This window comes from Gracilinanus agilis, chromosome 3 (genome assembly GCF_016433145.1).
Source record: "Gracilinanus agilis isolate LMUSP501 chromosome 3, AgileGrace, whole genome shotgun sequence".
Classification (NCBI taxonomy): Eukaryota; Metazoa; Chordata; class Mammalia; order Didelphimorphia; family Didelphidae; genus Gracilinanus; species Gracilinanus agilis.
The window spans coordinates 431,827,659-431,851,692 of record NC_058132.1 but is presented as its reverse complement, the minus strand read 5'-3'; the positions used below and the strand labels follow the sequence as shown (position 1 = coordinate 431,851,692).

Sequence of the window (24,034 nt, the reverse complement as noted above, 5' to 3'; positions counted from 1 at the left end):
CTATGAATAGAAAATTATATTAGAATAAATAAGCATTTCAAGATTGTTATATAGCTTTCAGTAACTCAGATAAGTAGAATAAGTTCTAGTGATAAGAGATATGTTCTCAAAATGGCCTACTGTGTGGTTATCTCAACCTAATCATCTTTCATCACCTCCTAAGAGTCTCTCATTCCTCAAAAAAAAAAAAAAAAAAAAAAGGAGGAAAAGGTAGGGAAAGGATAGACATTTTTATGAGCAAATTTTCAAGAAAAATGTGTAGAGAAGCTAAAGAAATGAGTAAACAAAAAAGAGCTATTAATATAATGAATACCATGGTATAAAAGAAAATAAAGAGAAATCTCCAGATGAAGGGATTAATACTATAAAAATGAGATCTGAATTAAGAATTATTTAGAAACTTGCAACATACAAGGATGGTGTGTTTAAATTTTAATAGTTGTAAAAGAAACATGTCTTTCAGAAATCTAATGTCCATAGGGGGCAAAGAGGGATTTAAATCAGACTAGAGCCCTGGAAATTGTTTTGTTATGTTTTGATGATCTTAAGAGAAGAAAAAAAGAGATAAGGAGAGAGGAATATACTAGGCTAGACAATAGAAGGGTATGGAATTTACTATTTTACATTATAGAGTTGTTCAAAGAAGACTGCATAGAGTAAGGGGTAAGGTAAGGGGTATCACTTGAACCACAGTTTCATCTGAAGTAAACAAAAGGAGGTCAAATACACACACACTCCTGATAATGAAATATATTCAACTCAACAAGGAAACAAGAGAAAACAAAATGGTTAAGTGAAGAATGAGTTTCAGAGAAGAATCAGTCATGATGAATGTTGAAGAGTTTAAAATGAAAGAAAGTATAAAAACTTTAAATCAGAGAGCTTGTAAATTGGAGGAAATGGAAAGCAAATTTCAAGTATAGATCACTGATGCTGAACACTCTTACCAAAGAAAGTTAAAATTATAAAAAGTAGAAGATGGAGGAAAACAATCAAAACTGTTCATTTTGAATGGATGAATTTCCTCTAAATCAGAAGAGGATAACAGATTGTTTTATAAAGCAGAATTTAACCATGTTATTTACAAAAATCACATTTGAAATAGAAACACTCACATGCTATAAATTTTCTCAATAAAGCAGCAATCGTTATCTCAGACAAAACAGTTGTGAAAAGAAACTAAAATAAAACAGGCAAGTAGAAAAATTACTTAATGCTTAAAAGAATTGTAGATGACAGTATCAATACTTAATATAAAGTAATAAAATGACATAATACTAACTACTTAGAGGGAAATGTAAATAAATTTGTGGGAAAAATTAAAACAAACTCTAAAAATTTGGGACCTCAGATATAGGAATAAATGAAGAAAAGATTGAATAAAAAATTATTAAATACTTTCTATATTTAAAGCACATTCCTAGTCCTGGACATACACGTATTTTTACTCAAGGAGTTCATATGCAATTACTGAGAACCAAAATATAAAGGAGATTTCCACTGTGATATAGAAAGATTGCATGGTTTTTAGGGTACCATTAAATTAGGTGGTAATGGAGCATATTTAATTTCCTTTTCATTTAAAATTTTATATCCATTTCTTTTTTTTTTTTTTTAAACCCTTGTACTTCGGTATATTGTCTCAGGTAGAAGATTGGTAAGGGTGGGCAATGGGGGTCAAGTGACTTGCCCAGGGTCACACAGCTGGGAAGTGGCTGAGGCCGGGTTTGAACCTAGGACCTCCTGTCTCTAGGCTTGACTCTCACTCCACTAAGCTACCCAGCTGCCCCTTTTTTATATCCATTTCTGGTATTGAATCATTTGATGGTGCTGAAGCAATTGGTATTGAAAAGTTTCTTTTCAGAGTTTTCAGGGACTGTGTCCATAAGGAGACAGAATTCAAGATCTCTTCCAGAAAAGAATTGCTTCTCTACCTGATTGGGATTGGGGGAATGTGATGATACTGTTAAAGAAAGACTTGATGCAAGGAAGATTATATGCCTATTGATGGCAGTTGGTCAGCCCTTAGGGTTGGTGAGAGCAGTGACATCTGAACCTTTCTCCTTAATGACTGTTAGGACCTACATGGAAGCAATGAGTCTTGGAATCAGAGTCCCAAGATCTCCACAGGATGTGAAGGAACATGATGGCTGAGGTAGTGGCAATGGCTTAACTAGTCTAGCATATGCCATCCCTGTCTCTCCTCCTTAGTGACTTACTGCCTCAGTTATGTTAGATTTCGTGTCCTGTTATTGACAGTTGGTTAGGAGTTTGTACTGGTGAAGTAATCTTATGACAAGAAGAAAGAAGTTAAGGACCTAAAGAGAATTTTAGAAAAAGATGTATGTAATAGATCTTTGATGATAAGTAAATGGAAATAGAAATTAGCTATACATAAATTGTATGACACCTTTACAAAAATTGGCCATCTGTAATCTCACATCATAAAAACTCTTATAAACACATCTGGAGAAGCAGAAATACCGACTGCATCCTTTACTAAACAGAGCATAGTAATATTAATATTCAGTAAAAGGCTCTTAACGAAAGAGTTAAAATTAATTTTAGATTAAATAACATTCCTAAAGAGTTTGTGGGTCAAAGAAAAGATAAAAGAAACAATGATTTCATCAAAAATGGTGATGAGACTACATTCCAAAATTTTAGGGATAACGTCCCCCAAAACCAAAGCCAAAGAAATTATTAGGGAAAATACTAAACACTTTCTTTAACAAAAAAGAAAAAACAGATGAATAAAATGGACATAAAATTTAATCAAAATCCTAGAAAAGCAAAAAAAAAGCACTAATAGAAAAATAAATATGAAAATCAAAGATGAAATTATCATTTTAAAAAAATGGAATAATAAGACTACAAACAAAACCATCAATACAGTCCATTATCTGGTCTCATTTTTCAAAGAAATATTAAAACAAAAGTGTAAATTTTCAGGATCAAAAATAAAGGGAGAATTTTGCAAATAAACTCAAACCTAGAAAAGAAACTGATTTATCCAAAGTTGCATATCTAGGAAGTATCAGTGCCAGGTTTTAGGATACAAAATCCAGTATTCTTTCTACTATATTTGTCATTTATCTGCTCTGAGCTTGTTTCCTCTTCTGTAAAATAGGACTAGTAAGTATTTCTTACAGTATCTTTTTCAACATATGACTGTGAGAAAAACACTTTGTAAACTGTAAAACAGTTTGTGACCATTTACAACTTATTCATTGTTAACCTAAATAGTATAAATAAAAAGTAAGTTTGCTTCCCCCACCAAGAATTACATGATACATTTCAAAACAGTTAAATTTATTTTAATCACTTGTAAATTTTCCACTACATTGACACAGATTATTTAAAATTGATTTTTCTCCTTTAGTTTGTGTCTTAACTTTTGATGTCACATATATCAGAACATCATATATATAAAAAATGGCACATCCTTTTTAATCGTGTCTGTATTTGCTACTCCACGAATGAGAAATATATTGAATAGTTCATTATTTAATATTCTTCAGACTTTTATGGAATTAAAATTTGTTTTGAAAATAAATCCATTACTTTTAAACTGTTTTATTAGCTCACATTATTTCAAGAAAATATTTGCAGAATAAGAAATTCTTTTTCCTCATCTTAAGGAAGGCAATATAATATCTCTTTACAAATTTGGTTGAAATTACAATTGTTTATAAAACATTACATATTTTATTTGTCCTCATGTTTTTTATTTTCATTTCTATAGGCTCTTGTTGGTGATAAGACCCTGGCATTCTGGTTGATGGATGCAGAAATGTATACAAACATGAGTGTGCTGTCCCCCCTTACTCCAGTTATTGATCGTGGAATACAGCTTCATAAAATGATTCGTCTCATTACTCATGCACTTGGGGGTGAAGGCTATCTGAATTTTATGGGTAAGTGTTTCCTATCCATATTAAATCTAAATTTAAGGTGAATAAAATGAAGCATTTGATGAGATTATGTTGTATCCAAAATAATTAAAATTAATACTGATATAAGTCCTTTATAATTTCAGGCTCAAAATATGAAGTTAAAATTCCATTTTTATAATAGGAAAGAAAATCATTATGAAAGGAAAGCAATATAAAAAATCAATTATTTTCTCAATAAAATATTAGAAGAAATTCTAAAGGAATACTTGCATTATTTTCTTTACCTTGATTGTTGTTTTACTGATATATTTGTAAAATAAGTTGCTAACTAAGAACTAAATATTTTTGTGGTTATCTTAGTAATATTCATTAAAGGAGAATTTACCAAGTAAAATATATTTTAAAATAATGATCAAAATTAATGATTCTTAGTCTTATTAGTATTGCAGAATTTGTTATAATGCAAGGTCCAATTGGCAAAGTATAGACCTTTGATAAAGTAAAATTTTTTTTGGGGAAAGATAGCATTCAAACAAGTTTATATACTTCAGTGTCCTCATTAAGAAGAGTTCAGTGAGGTTAGTGATTTGTCCATGTGAATTGGTGATGAATAATTTACTTGCAAAAGAGAAAAAAATAAGTTTGAGAAATATATCACTTAATGTGACTCTTGTCAGAATAGCCTTAAATGGTTAAATTAAATATACTTTATTTGATCTTCAGATAATTTTATTTGCCGTACAACACTGATAGAGATGTATCAATGGTACATAATTTGCTGACAAATAAAATGATTGGCATTAATCATATAAATTATATAAATAAGGCCTTGAAATAAGAATGGACTTACTCATTTTTATATCCTCAATAGCTTTCTAGCACCGTATTCTGCTCATAACAAGCAACTGATAAATACTTTTAAAATATGAAAAATGAGTTCTCTCTTTGTTTCTTCCCAGAAAAATCTCAGAGGTAAGCATACTCTGGGAATGTTTTTTTTTTTTTTAATTTAGTAAGAGAGCAAATGCTTACACCTCTATTTAGTAATAAAAAAGATTTCTATGAACCAAATGCATTTAATTATAAAATATAAGTAGAAAACCTATCTGCCATGTTTAATAAAAAGTAAAAGTCAGCAACCCTTATTATATTATGCTAGATATTCTAGACAACCTTCAACTTTATGTTTTGTTTAGTTTAAAGCCCAAAGTATTTCAGTAATATCAAATGAGTATTAAGAGCTTTGGTAGTCACTCAGGATCCAAAAAATTCTAGCAAATGTACAAAACAGAACATGTAAAAATTGTGGCTCCAAATAATTTTAAGTATTTCCTCAATCAATAAATTAAACACACACACTCACTCTCTCTCTCTCTCTCTCTCTCTCTCTCTCTCTCTCTCTCTCTCTCTGTTAATTGTTATCTATTACCAAGAATGTTAATATAGGAATGTTAAGTGGGGGAATTGTTTGGGCTGGAGACAGATGTTAAAAAAACCTCTATTTAATAAATATTGGAAAAGGTTTGAGAAAAGGTAACCAAAGGTGAGAGGATTTTCCCACTTCCCTCTAGTTAACAAGAACTTCCTTTTTGCTCAGGCTTCCCTGAGCCTAACTCACAACTCCTTATCACTGAATTAAATCCCCAGAATCTATGCTTAAATAACACATATATATATATATATATATATATATATATATATATATATATANGTCCTACTCTGCTCCTTGAATCAGGGGCTCTCTTTATAAAAATTGTATATATATATATATATATATATATATATATATATATATATATATATATATATATATATTCACTGCCTCCTTGTATCCCTTCAGATCACTCCTCCAACTCCCAGTACTTTCTTGGCTTAATTAGGTTTCTAGGCCTTTGGTAGGCCTCAAAGGCCCTGCCCACTCTGCAGTCACACAGAGGGGAAAAAACTGCCTCCTTCTTTCTTATATAAGTAAGTTTACTGTCTCCTTGGATCTCTTTCAGCTTTAAATCAGTTTGGTTATTCACTCTCTCTGCCAACTGCCAGCCCTTCTGGGCCTAGCTAGGCTTTTTGGCCTAAGCTGGTCTCAGAATGGCTTGGCCCTCTCAGCCACCACACAGAAGAAAAACAGTCTCTCTTTTCTGTTGATTTCCTCCAAAAACTTATTCCAGAAATTCTAACTTGTTCTCCTCCTTCACCTGCCACTGGGTTTTTTCAGTGTTCCAGGGAACAGTAACATCAGCCTTCTCCTAAGAGGAGGAAAAAAAAAAAACAAACCTCCCAGAGACCCCTTGCTGTGCTGGTCAGCCATTGGAAAACCAATTGACTCAGGCTACCCAGAATTCCAATAGGCAATCTTCCCAAGATTCTGTCTTGCCTTAGCAAACCTTACCCAGTTTTTTTGATGTTAGTGTTTAGAGATTTAAATTTCTCTTAAGTACTGCTTTGGCCATATCCCCTAAATTTTGATATGTTGTCTTCTGAACTTGTCAGTCTTTTTAGTTAAATTATTGATTCTTTCTATAGTGTGTTGCACATTATTAACCACCTCTTTTTTACAACAAGATTATATAAGGGTTAAATTTAGTGGTTGGACTTAAATTATGTGAAAGAATGTGGTCACTGGTTTTATTATGTTTATTTACAAAATATAGTGGAAACAATAAGGTAGAGAAATGTGAGAGAGGTTAGAGAAAATATCTATACTGGTTCTCTACCAGGCAGGCCAGTAGTGAGTGACTACCACGCCTCCTCCAAGATGGAAACTAATCTCTTAGGAAACTAGGAAAGTAGTCAGCCCTTTTCACTCATCCAATGAAGTAGTCCAGGAGTCAAAATCCAAGTTGATGCCATGATACAAGCTGAGTCTCTAGTGAAGTTCCCTTGAAGACTATCTCCAGGAGACACTCTCCACTAGAGTCCACTTCACCAGCCTCTCTGCTCAGGGATTTTCATGGCTTTTATGGTGGCTTTCTGTCCCTGCCCATTTTCACAGGGGGCAATCAGTTTCCAAGTTGTCTGCATTATCACCTTTTGATTCACACTTTTCTGAGTGTGCAAACTCTTAAAAGAACTAAAAAGTTTCTGGCTGTTTGAGTTGGTAAAAAAGGGTGGAGCTCTCCAAGTATCTCACTGGCTTCTCACCTAGCATCAAGTAAGGGGTGAATTCACTAAGAAGGGAAATCTGAGATCTTCCTCTAGTTTAGTTTTACTATTTCTATAGCTCATTTAACTTCTCCTTTAATATTTGGAAGCTATACCATTTGATGCATATATGTTCAGTATTGACATTACTTCGTTTTATTAGTACCTTTTATTATGATATAATTTCCTTCCTAATCTGTTTTAATTATATGTTTTGTTTTAGCTTTGTCTGAGATCATGATTGCTACCCCTGCTTTTTTTTACTTCAAATAAAGCATAATAAATTCTGCTCCAGCTTCTTACTTTTACTTTATGTGTGTCTCCCTGCTTCAAATGTGTTTCTTTAGGATTCAGATTTTTAAACCATTCTGCCCTCTTCTTCTGTTTTATGGGTGAATTCATCCCATTCACATTCACTGTTGTGATTGCTAACTGTGTATTCTACCCTGTGTTATTTCCCTCCTGCTCGTTCTCTCTCCTTTTACTGTATCCCTCCTCAGAAATATTTTGTTTTCAGTCCCTTCCCTCAACCTTTACCTACTCTTTTATTAACCTATTCCATATCTTATTCCTCTCCCAGTTCTTTATAGTGGAAGAGGATTTTGCACCCCAACAAGTAGGATTATTATTCCCTCTCTGAGCAATTTCTGATGAGAGTAATGTTTAAACATTAGCTTTTACTGCCCTTAAACTCTTCTCCACTCTAATAGCTTTTTGGTGCTTCTTTAAGTGTGATATTTTGCCCTATTCTACTCTCTTTTTTTCTCAGTGCAATCCTTTTTTGCACTACTGCTGGGGGGCAAAAGGGGGATTACTAGGAGTCCAGTTCCCTTGAGAGCGGGATAAATAAAACAGAGTGAGAAGAGCCAGAGACCCAGTAGGTTTGCAGTGGCTGATCTGAAGTGCCATCTGCTGATTTTAATTTTTATATCATTTTTCTCAAGATTACATCAATGTTGGTATGAATTCCATTCCCACCATACATCTTATCTTTGGAGACAATGTGTTAGGTGTGTTTGACATATTTCTTGGGCCACACTGGTGAGAAAGTACAGGCCTTTTCATGGGAGACAATTTCTTCATATTTCATTCATTGTTCTTTTATATTAAATTATTGTACCAAATCAGATCTCTGAGGGGGGAAACTTGGAGACTGTTCTGGCCTGTTCTTGCAGGCACCTATGTATGGGAATCTGAGTTAGAGTTTTAAAATCTTTAACATTAACTCACTTATGCTAGTTTGTTGTGAAGTGACTTCTAGGGAAGTTTCTGTATTACTGTATGTAAGGGTAGGAATTTCCTAGGAGTTATATTAGCCTGTATTGTTTTTCTGTATCTCCCTGGGGTTGTGTAAGTAATTGATTACAATAATTTCAGTAAAAGGGAATGTTAGTGAGAAAAAGGAGTCACATAGGGGAAACTGAATGGAACATCCATCCTTCTGACACCTGCTGCACTGGTGTCATAACTGGTGATGAGCCATACTAAATGTTACAGGCTTTGATGCCTTCCAGCACACTACTTGTTTTTTTGGGGGGGAGCGGGGGAGGGGAGGTGTTATAAGAATTAGCTAGCAGGAAGTAACAGGGAGACAGATTCCGGAACTTTGGAGACTGTCAGTTATTCAAACATATAAGGAGCTAAATCAGTTTTACAAGAAATCAAAACTATCAATAAGCACATGAAAAAGTGTTCTAAATCTCATGTTTTCCTGACTTCAGGCCCAATGCTCTATCTATTGTGTTACCTAGCTACTTTGGCTGTTTATTCTGCATTAGCAACCTGAGCCTTAGTCTTCTGAACCAATTAAGTCTTTGGAGCAATTTCAGTACTTTAAAATTTAAAATAAAAGTTTATATTGATACCTTTTATTTCTTACATCCTTATACTTATCCCAGTTATTCCTCCCCCATATTTTTATGCCAGTAGTTATTATCATGCCAAGGAATGTGGCAGAAGGATGAACAAGTAAGTAGTTGGTGATCTCTCTGCTGCTAGTCTCTCCCTTCTCTAGTCTGTCTTTTGGCTTAGGTGGTTCAGGAGAGAGTACAATAGGCTTGGAGTTAGGAAGACCTGAGTTGAAATCCATCTTGAGACACTATTTAGCTGTGTAACACTAGACAAATCACTTAACCTCTTGTTTACCTCAGTTTCCTTTGTGGTAAAATGAAAATAATTATAGCACTTATCTCTCAGAGTTGTTGTGAGGATCAGATATGTTATTTGTAAAAAGTACTTATCATAATTCCTGGTACATAGTTAAAACTCTATAATTGTTTATTTTTTCCTTCCCTCCCCTCTCTGTGTCTTTGGGTGCTTCCCTACTGGGCTGACTTCTGTATATTTGTAGCCCAGTTCATTCCACCTACCCTTTTATTGATTCCTTTAATATCTATTTTCTTAAAACTCAGAATGACATAAGACTGCATCTGTATATCCTCTCCTTTGTGACAAACTCTAAGGGAGAATTGTTAGTTCTCCCCTAGGTTTGTACAATTTCTACTCAGCCACCAATTTCTTTTTTTTTAAACGTTTATTAATATTCATTTTTAACCTGTTTACATACTTTATGCCCCTACTTTCCCCTTCACCCCCCGCTTTCCCCCCACCCATGGCCAATGCACATTTCCACTGGTTGTAACATGTGTCCTTGTTCTTAGTTGATTCTCTAGGATTTTTTAAGTAGACCATCATATCATCTGCAAAGAGTGATAGCTTAGTCTCCTCATTGCCTATTTTGATATCTTGAATTTCTTTTTCTTCTCTAATTGCTACTGCTAGTGTTTCTAGTACTATGTTGAATAATAGAGGAGATAATGGGCACCCTTGTTTCACTCCTGATCTTATTGAAAAGGCTTCTAATTTATCCCCATTGCATATGATGCTTGTTGATGGTTTTAGGTATATACTGTTTATTATTTTTAGGAAGGGTCCTTCTATTCCTATACTTTTCAATGTTTTCAATAGGAATGGATGCTGTATTTTGTCAAAGGCTTTTTCAGCATCTATTGAGATAATCATGTGATTTTTGTTTGTTAGACTGTTGATATGGTCAATTATGTGGATGGTTTTCCTAATGTCGAACCATCCTGGTATATATATTCCTGGTATAAATCCCACCTGATCATGGTGGATGACCTTCTTAATTACTTCCTGGAGTCTCTTTGCTAATATTCCATTTAAGTTTTTTGCATCTATGTTCATTAGGGAGATTGGTCTATAGTTTTCTTTCTCTGTTTTTGGTCTACCTGGCTTTGGAATCAGTACCATATTTGTGTCATAAAAGGAATTTGGTAGGACTCCTTCTTTGCTTATCATATCAAATAATTTGTATAGTATTGGGATTAGTTGCTCTTTGAATGTCTGATAGAATTCACTTGTGAATCCATCAGGCCCTGGCGATTTTTTCTTAGGGAGTTCTTTGATGGCTTGTTCAATTTCTTTTTCTGATATGGGATTATTTAGGTATTCTATTTCTTCTGCTGTTAATCTAGGCAATTTATATTTTTGTAGATATTCATCCATATCTCCTAAATTGTTATATTTGTTGCCATATAATTGGGCGAAATAGTTTTTAATGATTGCCTTAATTTTCCCTTCATTAGAGGTGAGGTCTCACTTTTCATCTTTAATACTGTCAATTTGGTTTTCTTCTTTCCTTTTTCTTATTAGATTGACCAGTACTTTGTCTATTTTATCTGTTTTTTCAAAATACCAGCTTCTAATCTTATTTATTAATTCAATAGTTCTTTTGCTTTTCGATTTTATTAATTTCTCCCTTGATTTTTAGTATTTCTAATTTTGTTTTCATCTGAGGGTTTTTAATTTGTTCACTTTCTAATTTTTTGAGTTGCATACCCAATTCATTAATCTCTGCCCTCCTTAATTTGTTAATATATGCATTCAAGGTTATAAATTTCTCCCTGAGTACTGCCTTGGCTGCATCCCACAGAGTTGGTAGGATGTCTCATCGTTGTCATTTTCTTCAATGAAATTGTTGATTGTTTCTGTGATTTCTTCTTTGATAAATTGATTTTGGAGAATCATATTGTTTATTTTCCAATTGGTTTTTGATTTGCCTGTCAAGGTGCCCTTACTAATTATTATTTTTATTGCATTATGATCTGAGAAGGTTACATTTATTATATCTGCTCTTTTGCATTTGTTTGCAATGATTCTATGCCTTATTACATGGTCAGTCTTTGTGAATGTACCATGTGCAGCTGAAAAGAAGGTGTATTCCTTTTTGTCCCTATTTATTTTTCTCCACATATCAATTAAATCTAATTTTTCTAGGACTTCATTCACCTCTCTTACCTCTTTCTTATTTATTTTTCACTTTGATTTATCTAGATCTGAAAGAGGAATATTTAGATCTCCCACTAGTATGGTTTTACTATCTATTTCCTTCTTGAGCTCTGCCATTTTCTCCTTTATGAATTTGGATGCTATACCACTTGGTGCATATATATTGAGCAGTGTTATTTCCTCATTGTTTATACTGCCTTTAATCAGGATGTAATGACCTTCCCTGTCTTTTTTAATCCTATCTATTTTTACTTTGGCTTTGTCAGAGATCATAATAGCCACTCCTGCCTTCTTTTTTTCATTTGACACCCAAAAGATTTTGCTCAAGCCTTTAACCTTAAACTTGTGTGTGTCTACCTGCCTCATATGTGTTTCTTGTAGACAACATATGGTAGGATTTTGGTTTCTCATCCACTCTGCTATTTGCTTCCATTTTATGAGCGAGTTAAACCCATTCACATTCAGAATTACAATTATCAGTTGTGCATTCACTGACATTTTGGTATCCTCCCCTAATTCTGTCCCTTCTTCTTACACTATTTCCTTTTTTTTTTGTTTTTGTTTTTGTTTTTGTTTTTGTTTTTGTTTTTGTTTTTGTTTTTTTAACCCTTGTACTTCAGTGTATTGTCTCATAGGTGGAAGATTGGTAAGGGTGGGCAATGGGGGTCAAGTGACTTGCCCAGGGTCACACAGCTGGGAAGTGGCTGAGGCCGGGTTTGAACCTAGGACCTCTTGTCTCTAGGCCTGACTCTCACTCCACTGAGCTACCCAGCTGCCCCCTTACACTATTTCCTTTTAAACCAGTGGTTTTCTTTAAGCCGGTATCCCTTATCTCCTCCCTTGTTTGTCTTCCCTTTCTGCCCCCTCCCTTGTTATTCCCCTCTTTTTGTTTTTTAAAGGCCTAATGAATTCCCTCCCCCTTCTTCTCCCCTCCCTTTTTTGACTTCCCCACTCCCCTGCTTCCTTTGGTTTGTCCCTTCTGACTTTCTCAGTAGGGTTAGATAGAGTTTTTTATCCGAATGGATAATAAAGCTACTCTTCCCTCTCTGGGTTGATTACACTGAGAGTAAGGTTTGATTATTCCCTCTTAATGCTCTCTTCCTCTCCTTCTTATAATAGTGTTTATCTCCTCCCCTTCCCATGTCCTCTTTGTGTGTAATAGGATATCCTATTTTTCTTATTTACTCATATTTTTCTTGGCGTCCCTTACTATTCACCCCTCTTTCCAACCCCCCATGTCATCTTAGACCATTTAGTATCCTATCCTTTCCCTATGAATTATTCTTCTGGTTGCTATAATAGTGAATATTATAATAGTGAATAGAGTTCACTACAGAGAATTATACATAGCATTTCTCCACATAGTAATACAGATAATTAGATCTTATTTAAACCCTTAAAGAGTCAAATTTAAAGAATTATAAGTTTTCTTTCTTTTCCCTCTGTTTCTTATTTACCTTTTCATGTTTCTCTTGATTTTTGTGGTTAGGTATCAAACTTTCCATTTAGTCCTGGTCTCCTTTCTGCAAAAACTTGGAATTCTTCAATTTTGTTGAATGTCCATACTTTCCCCTAGAAGTATATAGTCGGTTTTAGATGGGTTAGTTGATCCATGGCTGAAGACCCATCTCTCTTGCCTTTCTGAATATCGTGTTCCAAGCCTTGCGATCTTTTAGCGTGGAGGCTGCCAGATCTTGTGTGATCCTGATTGGTGCTCCTTGATATTTGAATTGTCTCTTTCTGGCTTCTTGTAAGATTTTTTTCTTTTACTTGAAAGCTCTTGAATTTTGCTATTATATTCCTTGGTGTTGACTTTTCTGTGTCCAGTGTAAAGGGTGATCTATGGATCCTTTCAATGTCCATATTGCCCTCTTGTTTTAGAACTTTAGGGCAATTTTGCTTAATAATTTCTTTAAGTATGGAGTCCAAGTTTCTATTAATTTCTGCCTTTTCTGGAAGACCAGTGATTCTTAAATTGTCTCTTCTTGACCGGTTTTCTTGGTCTGTCACTTTCTCATTAAGGTATTTCATGTTTCCTTCTATTTTATCAGTCTTTTGACTTTGTTTTATTTGTTCTTATTGTCTTGAGAGATCATTGTGTTCTAATTTTTCAATTCTAACCTTTAAGGACTGGTTTTCGGCTATAATCTTTTGGTTTTCGGCTATAATCTTTTGGTTTTCCTTTTCAATTTGGTCATTTCTGGTGTTCAATTTTCTTATCAGTTCATTTGATTTCTGTGCCTTACTTTCCAATTGCAAGATTCTGCTTTGTAAGCTGTTATTGTCTTGCCAGGTCTCTTCCATCTTCTTCAACATCTCATTTTTGAACTCTTCAGTAGCTTGTGACCAGCTTTCATTTTTTTGGTAAGGTTTGGATATGATTACTTCTTTGTCCTCCTCTGTTGTCTGGATTTTCTCTGTGTAAAAGTTGTCGAGTGTTCTAGAGTTTTTCTTGATAATCTTTTTCTTCTGCTGGAGTTCTCGGCTTGCCATCGTTAACCCCGTCCCCTTTCTGCTTTGTCTTCACACTCAGGGTCTGCCTGAGCTTTCTAAGCTCCCGGGGGCTCCGGTCTCCTTGTCCTCGGGGTCAGGCCTCCTGGTAGGCCCCGGTCTGCCCCTCTTCCCGAGGCTCCTTTAGTAGTCTCAGGGGCTGCTTCCACAGCCGCGCTCCAGTCTGCTCCAGGTCCTCACTCAAGGTCCAAGCCTGGGCTGGTGATCTTTATTCACGCCTAGGGCACTGCCTTCACCTGCACAGAAGCTGGAGAAAGTCTATGCATTAGAGATATTTATTCTCACTTAGGGCACTGTCTTCACCCACAAAGAAGCTAGGGAAAGTCCATGGGCTAGAGATCTTTAATCTCACCTGGGGCGATGCCTTCACCCGGGCAGAGGCTCGGGAAAGTCCCTGCGTTAGAGATCTTTGTCCCGGCCCGAGGCAGTGCCTTCACCAGAGCAGACGCTCAGGAAAGTCTGTGCGCGCTGCCCAGCCACTTTGGGTCCCTTGTCTTGCAGTGCAGAGGTACAAGCCCTGAGGCTGCTAGTGATTTACTGGTTGCCCCAGTCCTGTTTTCACTCTTGTGCGTTGGCCTTGGCGTTGTGCCAGGTGTGTGGTGTGGGGGGTGGGGGAGGGGCATCTTCCTCTCGCATTTTAGTGAGAGCTGTTTCACTCCTTTATAGCGTGGAAATGCCCCGATTCTTGTACCTTCAATGCTGCGCCCTGTTGTGGGGTTCCTTCGTTCATCTGGGTTCGTTTTTATTTCCCCTTGATGAATCCTGTATGCTTCGGTTGGGAGAGATCGAGCAGCTGCTCCTTACTCTGCCGCCATCTTAACCGGAAGTCCTCCCACCAATTTCTTTTTGTTAAGAATCAAATCCTGATGAAATTACTAAGGCAAGTCAAGGATTTGTTAAGAAATTTGTTATTGCTTAGTAATATCCAATTCTTTGTAACTCCAAATGGGATTTTCTTGGTAAAGATACTGGAATAGTTTGCCATTTCCTTCTCAGGTGATTTAGGACAAAATCTTATACTGAATTTAGTTATTTTTTCCTGGCTCCAAGCTCAGTGCTATATCCACTGAGCCAACTATCTGCCTTGTTATAGGTAATTTACAGGTTAGAGCTAGATTTAGGATAAGCAAGCAGACAGACCAAGCTAGAAGCCTGGCTGAGACTGAGAACATTCTAATTTAGAATGTTTGTAGCGGTTTGTCCACACAGTGACTTGGCAGCAGTTGGAAGAGAGGAGTTTGCCTGGAAGTATGTAGAAGTAGCATCTGATCAACTGAGCTTCCAAGCCTGTCGACAGATTTTGGGATCTAATGAAGAAGAGATTAAGCTTCAAGCAAGTCCTAGGTTGATTGGTGTAATATCATTTTGCTATGGAAAATGGATAACAGGATGATTGACTCTCATCAGTTTTAGGATTTAGAACCAACCCAGATGCCATGAGCCAGAGGGCAAAAGCAGTTACTTCCAGGACTATAAAAGAGAGAATTTGAACAAGAAGCTCTTATTCCTGAGAAGGGACCTGGGTTGTTGGGTGGGGTAGGCCAAACCAAATCTGCTTAGGTTACCTGTATCCTGTTCCAATAGTTATCACGTCCTCCATTTTTGGACAAAGCTGTGCTATATATTATATTAATCGTTTGATTATCAAGGAAGAACAGTGCTCAATCAATCTGGTTAAAGCCAAAGAGTGGAGAAGCCTCTTCAGCAAACAGTCTCAAACCAGATTACACTTCGATTGACAAACCTGATCATCGATAGTTTAGTGAAGCTTTCCTAACACCTTTTTCCTTCAACCCTGTTCCTTTCCCCAAGTTTGTTATAATTAAATCTTAAAGGCTTACTTAGGTGAATATTATTATTGTCCTAAGGATCATTATCATATCCTTTGGATTTGAGGGAAGGGATTGATCAAGCAAAGTTAAATCACAGTCATTGGTATTATCCATTTAGTCTATAGCATTATCCATCAACTTAAACTCAGGATAAGCAGTCAGAGAAGCTGTGTGATCTATTTCACAGCTTCTCACTTGATCACTTATTCCTGTGCACTGTTGGGTGGGAGTTGGTATTTAGCTGAGTTTCAAATACTTTGTGAGAGTTCACTAACACAACTTGGTGATTTACCTAGGCTTCTCACCTTCACTCAACTCAGGTCCTTATACCATGAGCCAGCTCTCTATCAAGTCCTATCTTACATCACCATCCCACCTATAACAGTGGGTGCATTCTTGCTGTTGGTGGACAACAAGCAGGAGGCCCCTTTACTCCCTAGTCCTATTTAGATTACTTGCTGTGACAGAAGTGTTCCTGAGTCCAAAATACATCTGGAGATCATTGTGGACTTGTGTGAGATTCCCAAAATCCCTTGTCTCTCTCCAGCTCAGCAATAGCTGGCTGTTAATTAGTGTAGGATAGCCAGCTCAGAGCCAATGTTGGTAACAGTAATTGAGAAGTTAGAAAATCCTCTCCCTCCTATCCTAGCCTTTATCAAACCAGTAAATTAAGGCTTTTATATAACTTCCTGATATTCTCTCCCCCAGCCACCAAGAACCCACAGAGTTTTAACTGTTTCCCTGACCTAAGTGAATGTCAGTTACGGTTTGTTTATCCCAGCTAAGTTACGTTGTGTTTCCTCTCCCTGTACATCTGGTATTTCTCACTCATTCCCAATCTATTCCCCATTCCCCTCAGTTTCTAATTAGTTACTTGTTACCCCCTTCCCCAGTGTGTAGGGTGTTGGTGTTTTTCTTTTTTCAGCCTCCAGAAAAGAAATTATCAAAAATACTTCAAAATCCTCCAAAAAAAACAACAACCTTATTTTTATATACTCAAAGAAATGAACTAGCAAAAGTTCTCAATAAAAAAAGTCATGATGAGGAAAAGGACAATACCTAGGAAGAACATTACCAGCTAAGTTTTGTGTTGTTATTTTTTCCTCTTGACAAGTTATACTGTTTTCTTTATTCTTATTTTCTTTGTCATATTTCCTTTAAGGAATTCAAGATTCCTGGCATGCTTTCTGCTTTATGCTAGTCAAGCAGTTCACATTGCTGGTTAAAGTTGTTGAAGCTTTCCTGAAACTAGCATTTGATCTTTGAATCTCTAGTTTAACTTCAAACCTTGATCCAAATTCTAGTTCCTATAAGATTTTTCTGATCTGAGCCTTAAAAAAAATCATTTTCTATCTGGCATAGGGGTGTGTGTGTGTCTGTATGTGTCTGTGTGTGTGTGCATGCTGTTGTAAGGGTGAAAAGGGATTTTATGGGTTTGATATATTAAAAGGTGGTCGCCAGGGGAAATTTCCCCAATTAAGGAATAATCTCAAGTCAAAATTGATTTTTATGGTGATTTATTTACAATTAGGAAGGTTGAAGGTGGGGAAATTGAGAGAGAGAAACTCTGGCCTGGACCAGAGGCCTGTACTAGGTAAGGATTTAGAGGCCCAGCAGTTGGGGCACAAAGGTTAATTAAACAAGGCTTCAAGCCATAAGGCCTTTTACAATTAGAGAGGCAAGAGAGGCCTCCCTGAGGGTAGAGTCTCCAGAAACGCCAAGGGAAGAGAAGGAGAGTCAGCCTAACTTACCCATTTGGAATAGTGTAGGTCACGAACCAGCAAAGCTCCCTCAGGTCTCCTTCACCACACCAGTCACAGCCTCACTCCCCATGAACCAGAAGAGGTCTTCACCAGATGCTGTCTTCCACCCAAGCACCTTCACTGACTGAGGACCTTCTCCTTTTAAAGGGGTCACTTATGCATCACTTCCTGTTCCTCCCTCCTAATTTGCATGTCCAATCACAATAGACAATTCTCATAAGACCGCCTAGGGGGTGGGTCAGTTGACTCCAGCACACTTGAGTTATGGACCTCCCAGAATTAGAGGTGTTCTCACCTTTGGTGATTAAATCTAAAGATGGGCAGTGTAGACTTAATCTAATTATCACAATCCTCCCTGTGATCATTTGGGAGACTGGTCTCCCCAATTGATCACTTGACAAAATCATCTTGTACCCCTAAAGTTCTAACTACAATAGTTAGAATGCACAGGTGCACATATGTTGTTTCTCCTGTTAGAATATAAATTCCTTAAACTGTTACTTCATTTTTGCATTGTATGCTCAGTGCCTAACTCAATGTCTCTTCACACACTCTAGATGCTTAATGAATGCATGTTCATTTACTGTTGAAACAACTTAAATTTTTCAAAAGCATGTCTTGCTTTTCATATGTAGTGGAAACAAAGAGAAGTAGGGAAACATAAATTCGACAACATGGTAACATCTTGTAAGAACAATATAAGAAGCAACAGTCATCATACTGAACTGAAACTTAACATAGTAAAAAGGAATTGTAACAATTAAACATTTTGGGGAAAAGAGTATGTAAAAGAAGTGATAGATCCACTGTTCAGGGTCAATGATGCAATGTTATTGGACTACAAGGAAGTTAAATCCTTCAGTTGTTACCATGCCTCCTTTTTTCCTCTGCAGATAAAATTCTTTAGATTCTGAATAACATTTTAAAACAATAGACATACAAAAGGAACTTACCATACTTGAGAAGAAAGAAATTAGTAAGTCTTTTAATGAATTCAAGTCACAATACTCAGACAAACTTTGTTCTAAAGTACCAAAAAAGACTGGCATGGGATCATTCACTGATTCAGAGACAGAGAAAGAGTTGGAAAGGTACTAAAGAAAAACCATCTACTTTGAAATTTAGCTATGTTGATAACCTATTTATGCTTGAAAATAATCTCTGATAAGGTTGTATAGCATTGTCAAGTGAAAGGTGGAGACAGACCCAAAGACTCTGAGTATATCCTATATAAGGAATAATACCTAGATGACAGGCTATTCTAATGTCATCTTCATTTGCCTGGGCTTCTGCTCTTTCAATAATGGTATAGTACCATAATGAATAATTAATTTTAAACAGACCTTTAAGATATATATCCCCAATAATGTGAATTTCTGTATTAATTTTATTTCTGATTACTCTGATTTCACTATTAATCATTGCATTATTTCATTTATTTTTATCTTTTTCTTGGGTTTAAATATAAGTAAAGAATCAACATAATTTTTCCTTCATTCATTTGTAATATCTAGAACACAATAGATGCTTAATCTTGCTCTAAGTAATAGTATTATTGCTATAGGGAGAAAACTCTTGTGGAGATTTTTAATATGGAAGAGAAAGAGGTCACATGAAAAAAGCAAAGAATAAAGGAAAAATAAAAGAGAAAAGATGAAAAATGAAAATTCATTCATTTAGAATAAGAAAAAGCATTGTTTCTGGTTCACTAAAATCATGCTGTCACAACAGTAAAAGAGACCATGCCTTCTATAAACTTAAGTCTTTCACAGTTAATTATTTACAAAATTCCTATTACAGTCTAAATTGTTCTCCTAGGTCTTTTCTTTGCATCCATTTATACAAGTCTTCACATCTGTTTCTAAAACATCCCTGATTACTATACCTTTTTTCCCCTCAGTAATATTTAATTTTTCCCACATTACATGTGGCAACAATTTTTAACATTCATCCGCCCATATTTTCAGTATAAAATTCCCTCCAATTTGATAGTTATCCATGTGCTATCATGCAGTACTATTTCCATATTTATGATGTTCTGGATAATGACACAAATCACTAAAAAAAAGTCACAAAGCAAATAAAAAGAAAAATGATAAGCTCGATTTGCATTCAGATTACATTAGTTTTTTCCTTTGGTGGTAAATAGCATTTTTTTAAAGTCCTTTGGAGTTGCCTTTGATCATTGTATTACAGATAATAGCAAAGTTATTCACAGCTGATCATCAAAAAAGATTGTTATTGTTTTCATATATACATATATATAAAATGTTCTCCTAGTTCTGTCCCCTTTCACTTTTCATCAGTTCATATAAGACTTCCCAGATTTTTCTGAAATTGTCTTATTCATCATTTCTTATAGCACAATGGTATACTATTGCAATTATATACCACAACTTGTTCAGCTATTCCCCAGGTGACGGATTTCCCATTAATTTCCAATTATTTGGTACCAGAAAAAGAGCTGCTATAAATATTTTCATACAAATATGATCTCTTCACCACTTCTTTTCTCTTTGGGATACAGATGTATCACAGAGTAATCACAAATTTTATAGCCTTTTGAGGATATTTCTGAATTGTCCTCTAGATTGGTTGCATTAGTTCACAACTACACCAACAGAGGTCATACCTCAGAGTTGTTTTAATTTGGATTTCTCTAAGCAGTAATGATTTAGAGAATTTTTTTCATATGGTTATATATAGCTTTTATTTATTCATCTGTAAACTATCTGTTCAGATTCTTTATTAATTGGGGAATGACTTGTATTATAAAGGTGACTTAGTTCTTTAAAAGATACTTTCTATGTTTTTTTTCAGTTTTTGGTTTTCCTTCTAATATTGATTGCACTTGTTTTGTTTCTGCAAAAACCTTTCTATTTAATGTAATCAAAACTATCCATTTTACAGATAAATTCTTCCTTTATCCATAAATCTGAGAGGCAAACTAGTCCATGCCCCCCTAATTTACTTGTATCACTCTTTAAGTCTAAATCATATGCCATTTTGACCATATCTTATTATGTGGTGTCAGATGTTTTTCTTTATTTAGTTACTGCCATACTATTTCCTAGTTTTTCTCACAATTTTTGTCAAATAATGAGCCTTGTCCCAAAAACTTTGATCTTTGAGCTATCAAGTTATAATCAATCACTAAATTTCTGTGGTCATTTACTGCTGTATATTGGGTACCTAAACTATTCCACTGATGCACAGCTCTGTTTCTTAGCCAATATTATATTGTTTTGATAATTAATATATAATTTATAATAGAATTATAGATCTGGTATGGTAGAACACTTTCTTTAACATTTTTTATTGATTCCCTTGATGTTCCTTTTTTCTTCCAGATGAATTTTATTATTTTTTCTAGCATTATGGAAAAACCCCCTACATTATGTAGTTTTATTGAGACGATAAATAAATAAATTTAAATATAATTATAATTTCTGTTATATTGGCTTGGTCTACCCATGAGCAGTTAATATTTTTTGGTTGTTTAAATCTAATTTTATTTGTGTGAGAAGTGTTTTGTAATTGTGTTCCTATAATTCCTGGATTTGTCTCAGAAAATATACCCTGCAGGTTTTTTTTTTTTCTTCTCTTATTGCAATAGTGGGCATCTTTGCTTCACCTCTGATCTTATTGGGAAGGCTTCCATCTTAAATTCATTCCTTATAATGTGAATTGATGATATGTAAATAGACAATACTTATCATTTTTAGGAAAGCTTCATTTTTTCCTGTACTAACTGGCCTTTTTAATATGAATGGATGTTGTAATTTGTGAAAAACCTTTTTTACATTTGTGAGATGTTGTTTTTGTTATTAATATGGTCAGTTATTCTGATAGAATCCTCTATAAAATCTGCCTGATTTGTAGTACATAATTTCTGTGATATTTTGCTGTAATCACCTTGCTAGTATCATATTTAAAATTTTTGCATCCATATGCATTAAAATGTTTTTCATTATTTTCTTACTCTGTTTTTGCTCTTCCTGGTTTAAGTATCAGCTCCATGCTTATGTTATAAAAAGAGTTTAGTAGAAGTACTTCACATATTTTTCCAAATAGTTCATATTGGAATTAATTTTTTGGCAAAATTCACTTGTGAGTACATCTAACCCCTGGGAGATTTTCTTAGGGAGGAAAATTTGAGTTTTACGTTAGTTTTACTGTCTTCCCATAACTCATTTAACTTCTTCCTGAAGAATTTGGATACTACGCAATTTGCTGCATATATGTTAAATATTGCTTTTTCTTCAATGCTTGTGATCTTTTATCAAGATATAGTTTCCTTTTTTGTTTTTTTTAATTAGATCAATTTTTGCTTTTGCTTTGTCTGAAATCATGATTCCTACCCCTGTTTTTTTTGTTTTTTTGTTTTTTACCTCATTTGAAGCATAATACTGTTAGACTGTGTGTGTCTCTTCTTCTGATGTGTTTCTTGTAAATAGCATGTTGTAGGATTCTGGTTTTTAATCCACTCTGCTTTCTGTTTTATGTGCATATTCATGTCATTTACATTCACAGTTATCACTACCACTTCTGAGTATTTCCTTCCATCCTATTTTTCATCTGTTTATTATCCTTCTCTTTCTCTTTATCTCTTGTTTGTCTCTCTCATTTCCCTTCTCACAGATGTTTTGCTTCTGAGCACTGCCTCTTCCAGTTCATCCTAACTTCTATCTCTCTTCCCTCTTTTATTCCCTTCCCTTCCTAATTCTTTATATGGTATAATAGATTTCTATACCCAACTGAATTTGGATATTACTCTCTTTTTGAACCAATTCCAATGATAGTAAGTTTCAAGTGTTGCCCTGCCATCTTCCACTCCACTCTGACACCTCCTCAAGTGAGATAATTTAGCCACTTCTACTTCTCCTTCCTTATTCTCTCATTGAATTCCTCCTCACCCCTTAATTCATTTTTTAGATGTCATACCATTATATTCAACTTATTCCTGTGCCCTCTGTAATGTATATTCCTTCTAACTGACCTATCTATCTAACTGATAGTGATAAATTTATTAAAAGTATAATCTTCCCATGTAAAAATATAAATAGTTTAATATTATTAAGTTTTCTCTTTCTGTTAAGTTTTCTTTCCTGTTAACGTTTTTATGGTTTTCTTGAGTCTTATATATTCAGCCCTGAACTTTTCATCAGGAATGCTTGAAAGTCACAAATGTATGGGGGTGAGTATTGATGGTAGATGGGTTACCTTTCAGTGGGCCAGCAGCTATTCACTCATCCCCACCCCAGGGAAAACCTATGAGGGAATAAACTCAGTGAGCTTCCCAAACTAGCAAAGCTATAATGGGGATGTTGAAGGAAGGTGTTGGGGTTCAGTTGTGACCTTAATGGATGGAATTCCACCCCCAGAGCCAGCCCTGTTGAGACAAGCCTCCCCCAACTCCTAAGTACAAGTAGCTTTACCCCCCCCAAGATGGAGTCTTTCCCTCAGCCACCAGATCAGTCACCTCCCCCACTCAATGTAACTTTTCCAGACTCTTAAGTATCAAACTATCAGCGATTTACTAAAGGATAAATTAAATTCAGGTTACAGGGGGAAAAGATATAGGGGAATCAAGGAAGGAGGGAAAGGATGAACTTCTCTATCAGCTAAGTCTTCTCCCCAAGAGAGCAGCTCTGGATTTCTTCTGTGACTTGGTCACAGTAGCTCATTCTCTCTTCCCCCCTACAGTCTCCTATCAAATATTTCTAAACTAATATCACAGGGAAGTAACAGGATCAGTTGATTCGGGCAGGATCAGGGAAAGGACTCCCCATCATTCAAAGCCACTCCCCCCAGGAGTTGGGCCTCTCTGGCCAAATTGAAGAATGGCTGTTCAATGTCTTCTTTGTTGGTATTTGTGATCTCCCAATAGGCATACATAAAAGTACAGAGTAACCCAATTCACTCAGGATCCACTCTACCATCCAAAACCTCCCAACCAAAGAACCAAAGCCCCAGCTCCTCATCTGGTTAGGAGAAAAGTGACAGTTGAAAAGCTTCTTCCAAACTCCTCTTGCTATTCGCCCCTCCCAAACGGAATTCTCTCAGAGTTCCATGGGATTGGCTTCCAGTCCCCTTCCAAGATGAGTGCTTAATTATCCTTGATTTACCCTGTTAACTTAAAAAACCACAGAACTATTAAATAGTCATAAAGCCACTCTTTAATCTAGGGAAAGGGGGAACGGGGCTACTTGGCCTCTTATGCAGAGCTGCGCCTTATGCAGAGTCCAGGATTGAACACTGCTTCGCTCTGCTCCCTGACCCCCTGGGAGTGACACCTCCCTAGATGGCCACTCTAAGGAACAAAGGAAATTGGGGAACTTATATACCATTTAGGAAGATCCAAAGGCTGGGAAAGATGATTGACATTATACTGGTAAGGATGGAACTTAAAATCAAGCTTAGGAAAGGAATCCTAGCCAGAGGCTAGGGTGTAAGGGAAGGGGTTACTTACACAATGGATACTAAAGGATGGTCCCTGCCCAGGTGTGTCTTCCTGGGAAAGGGTCTTTGATGCAATGGGGAAGACTACCTAAGACAAAAGGGTATTTAGCATTTACCCTAG

At 35.6% G+C, this 24,034-nt stretch overlaps 1 protein-coding gene across 1 annotated transcript in view; it reads left to right on the top strand.

Annotated features, from left to right (window-relative positions):
* Nucleotides 1-24,034, top strand: part of GBE1 (1,4-alpha-glucan branching enzyme 1) — a 372,788-nt gene that overhangs the window by 259,738 nt on the left and 89,016 nt on the right. Inside the window, exon 12 of the mRNA XM_044670326.1 lies at nt 3,746-3,917. Within this exon, the coding sequence (XP_044526261.1) occupies nt 3,746-3,917 (172 nt within the window). The remainder of the gene's footprint in view (nt 1-3,745; nt 3,918-24,034) is intronic.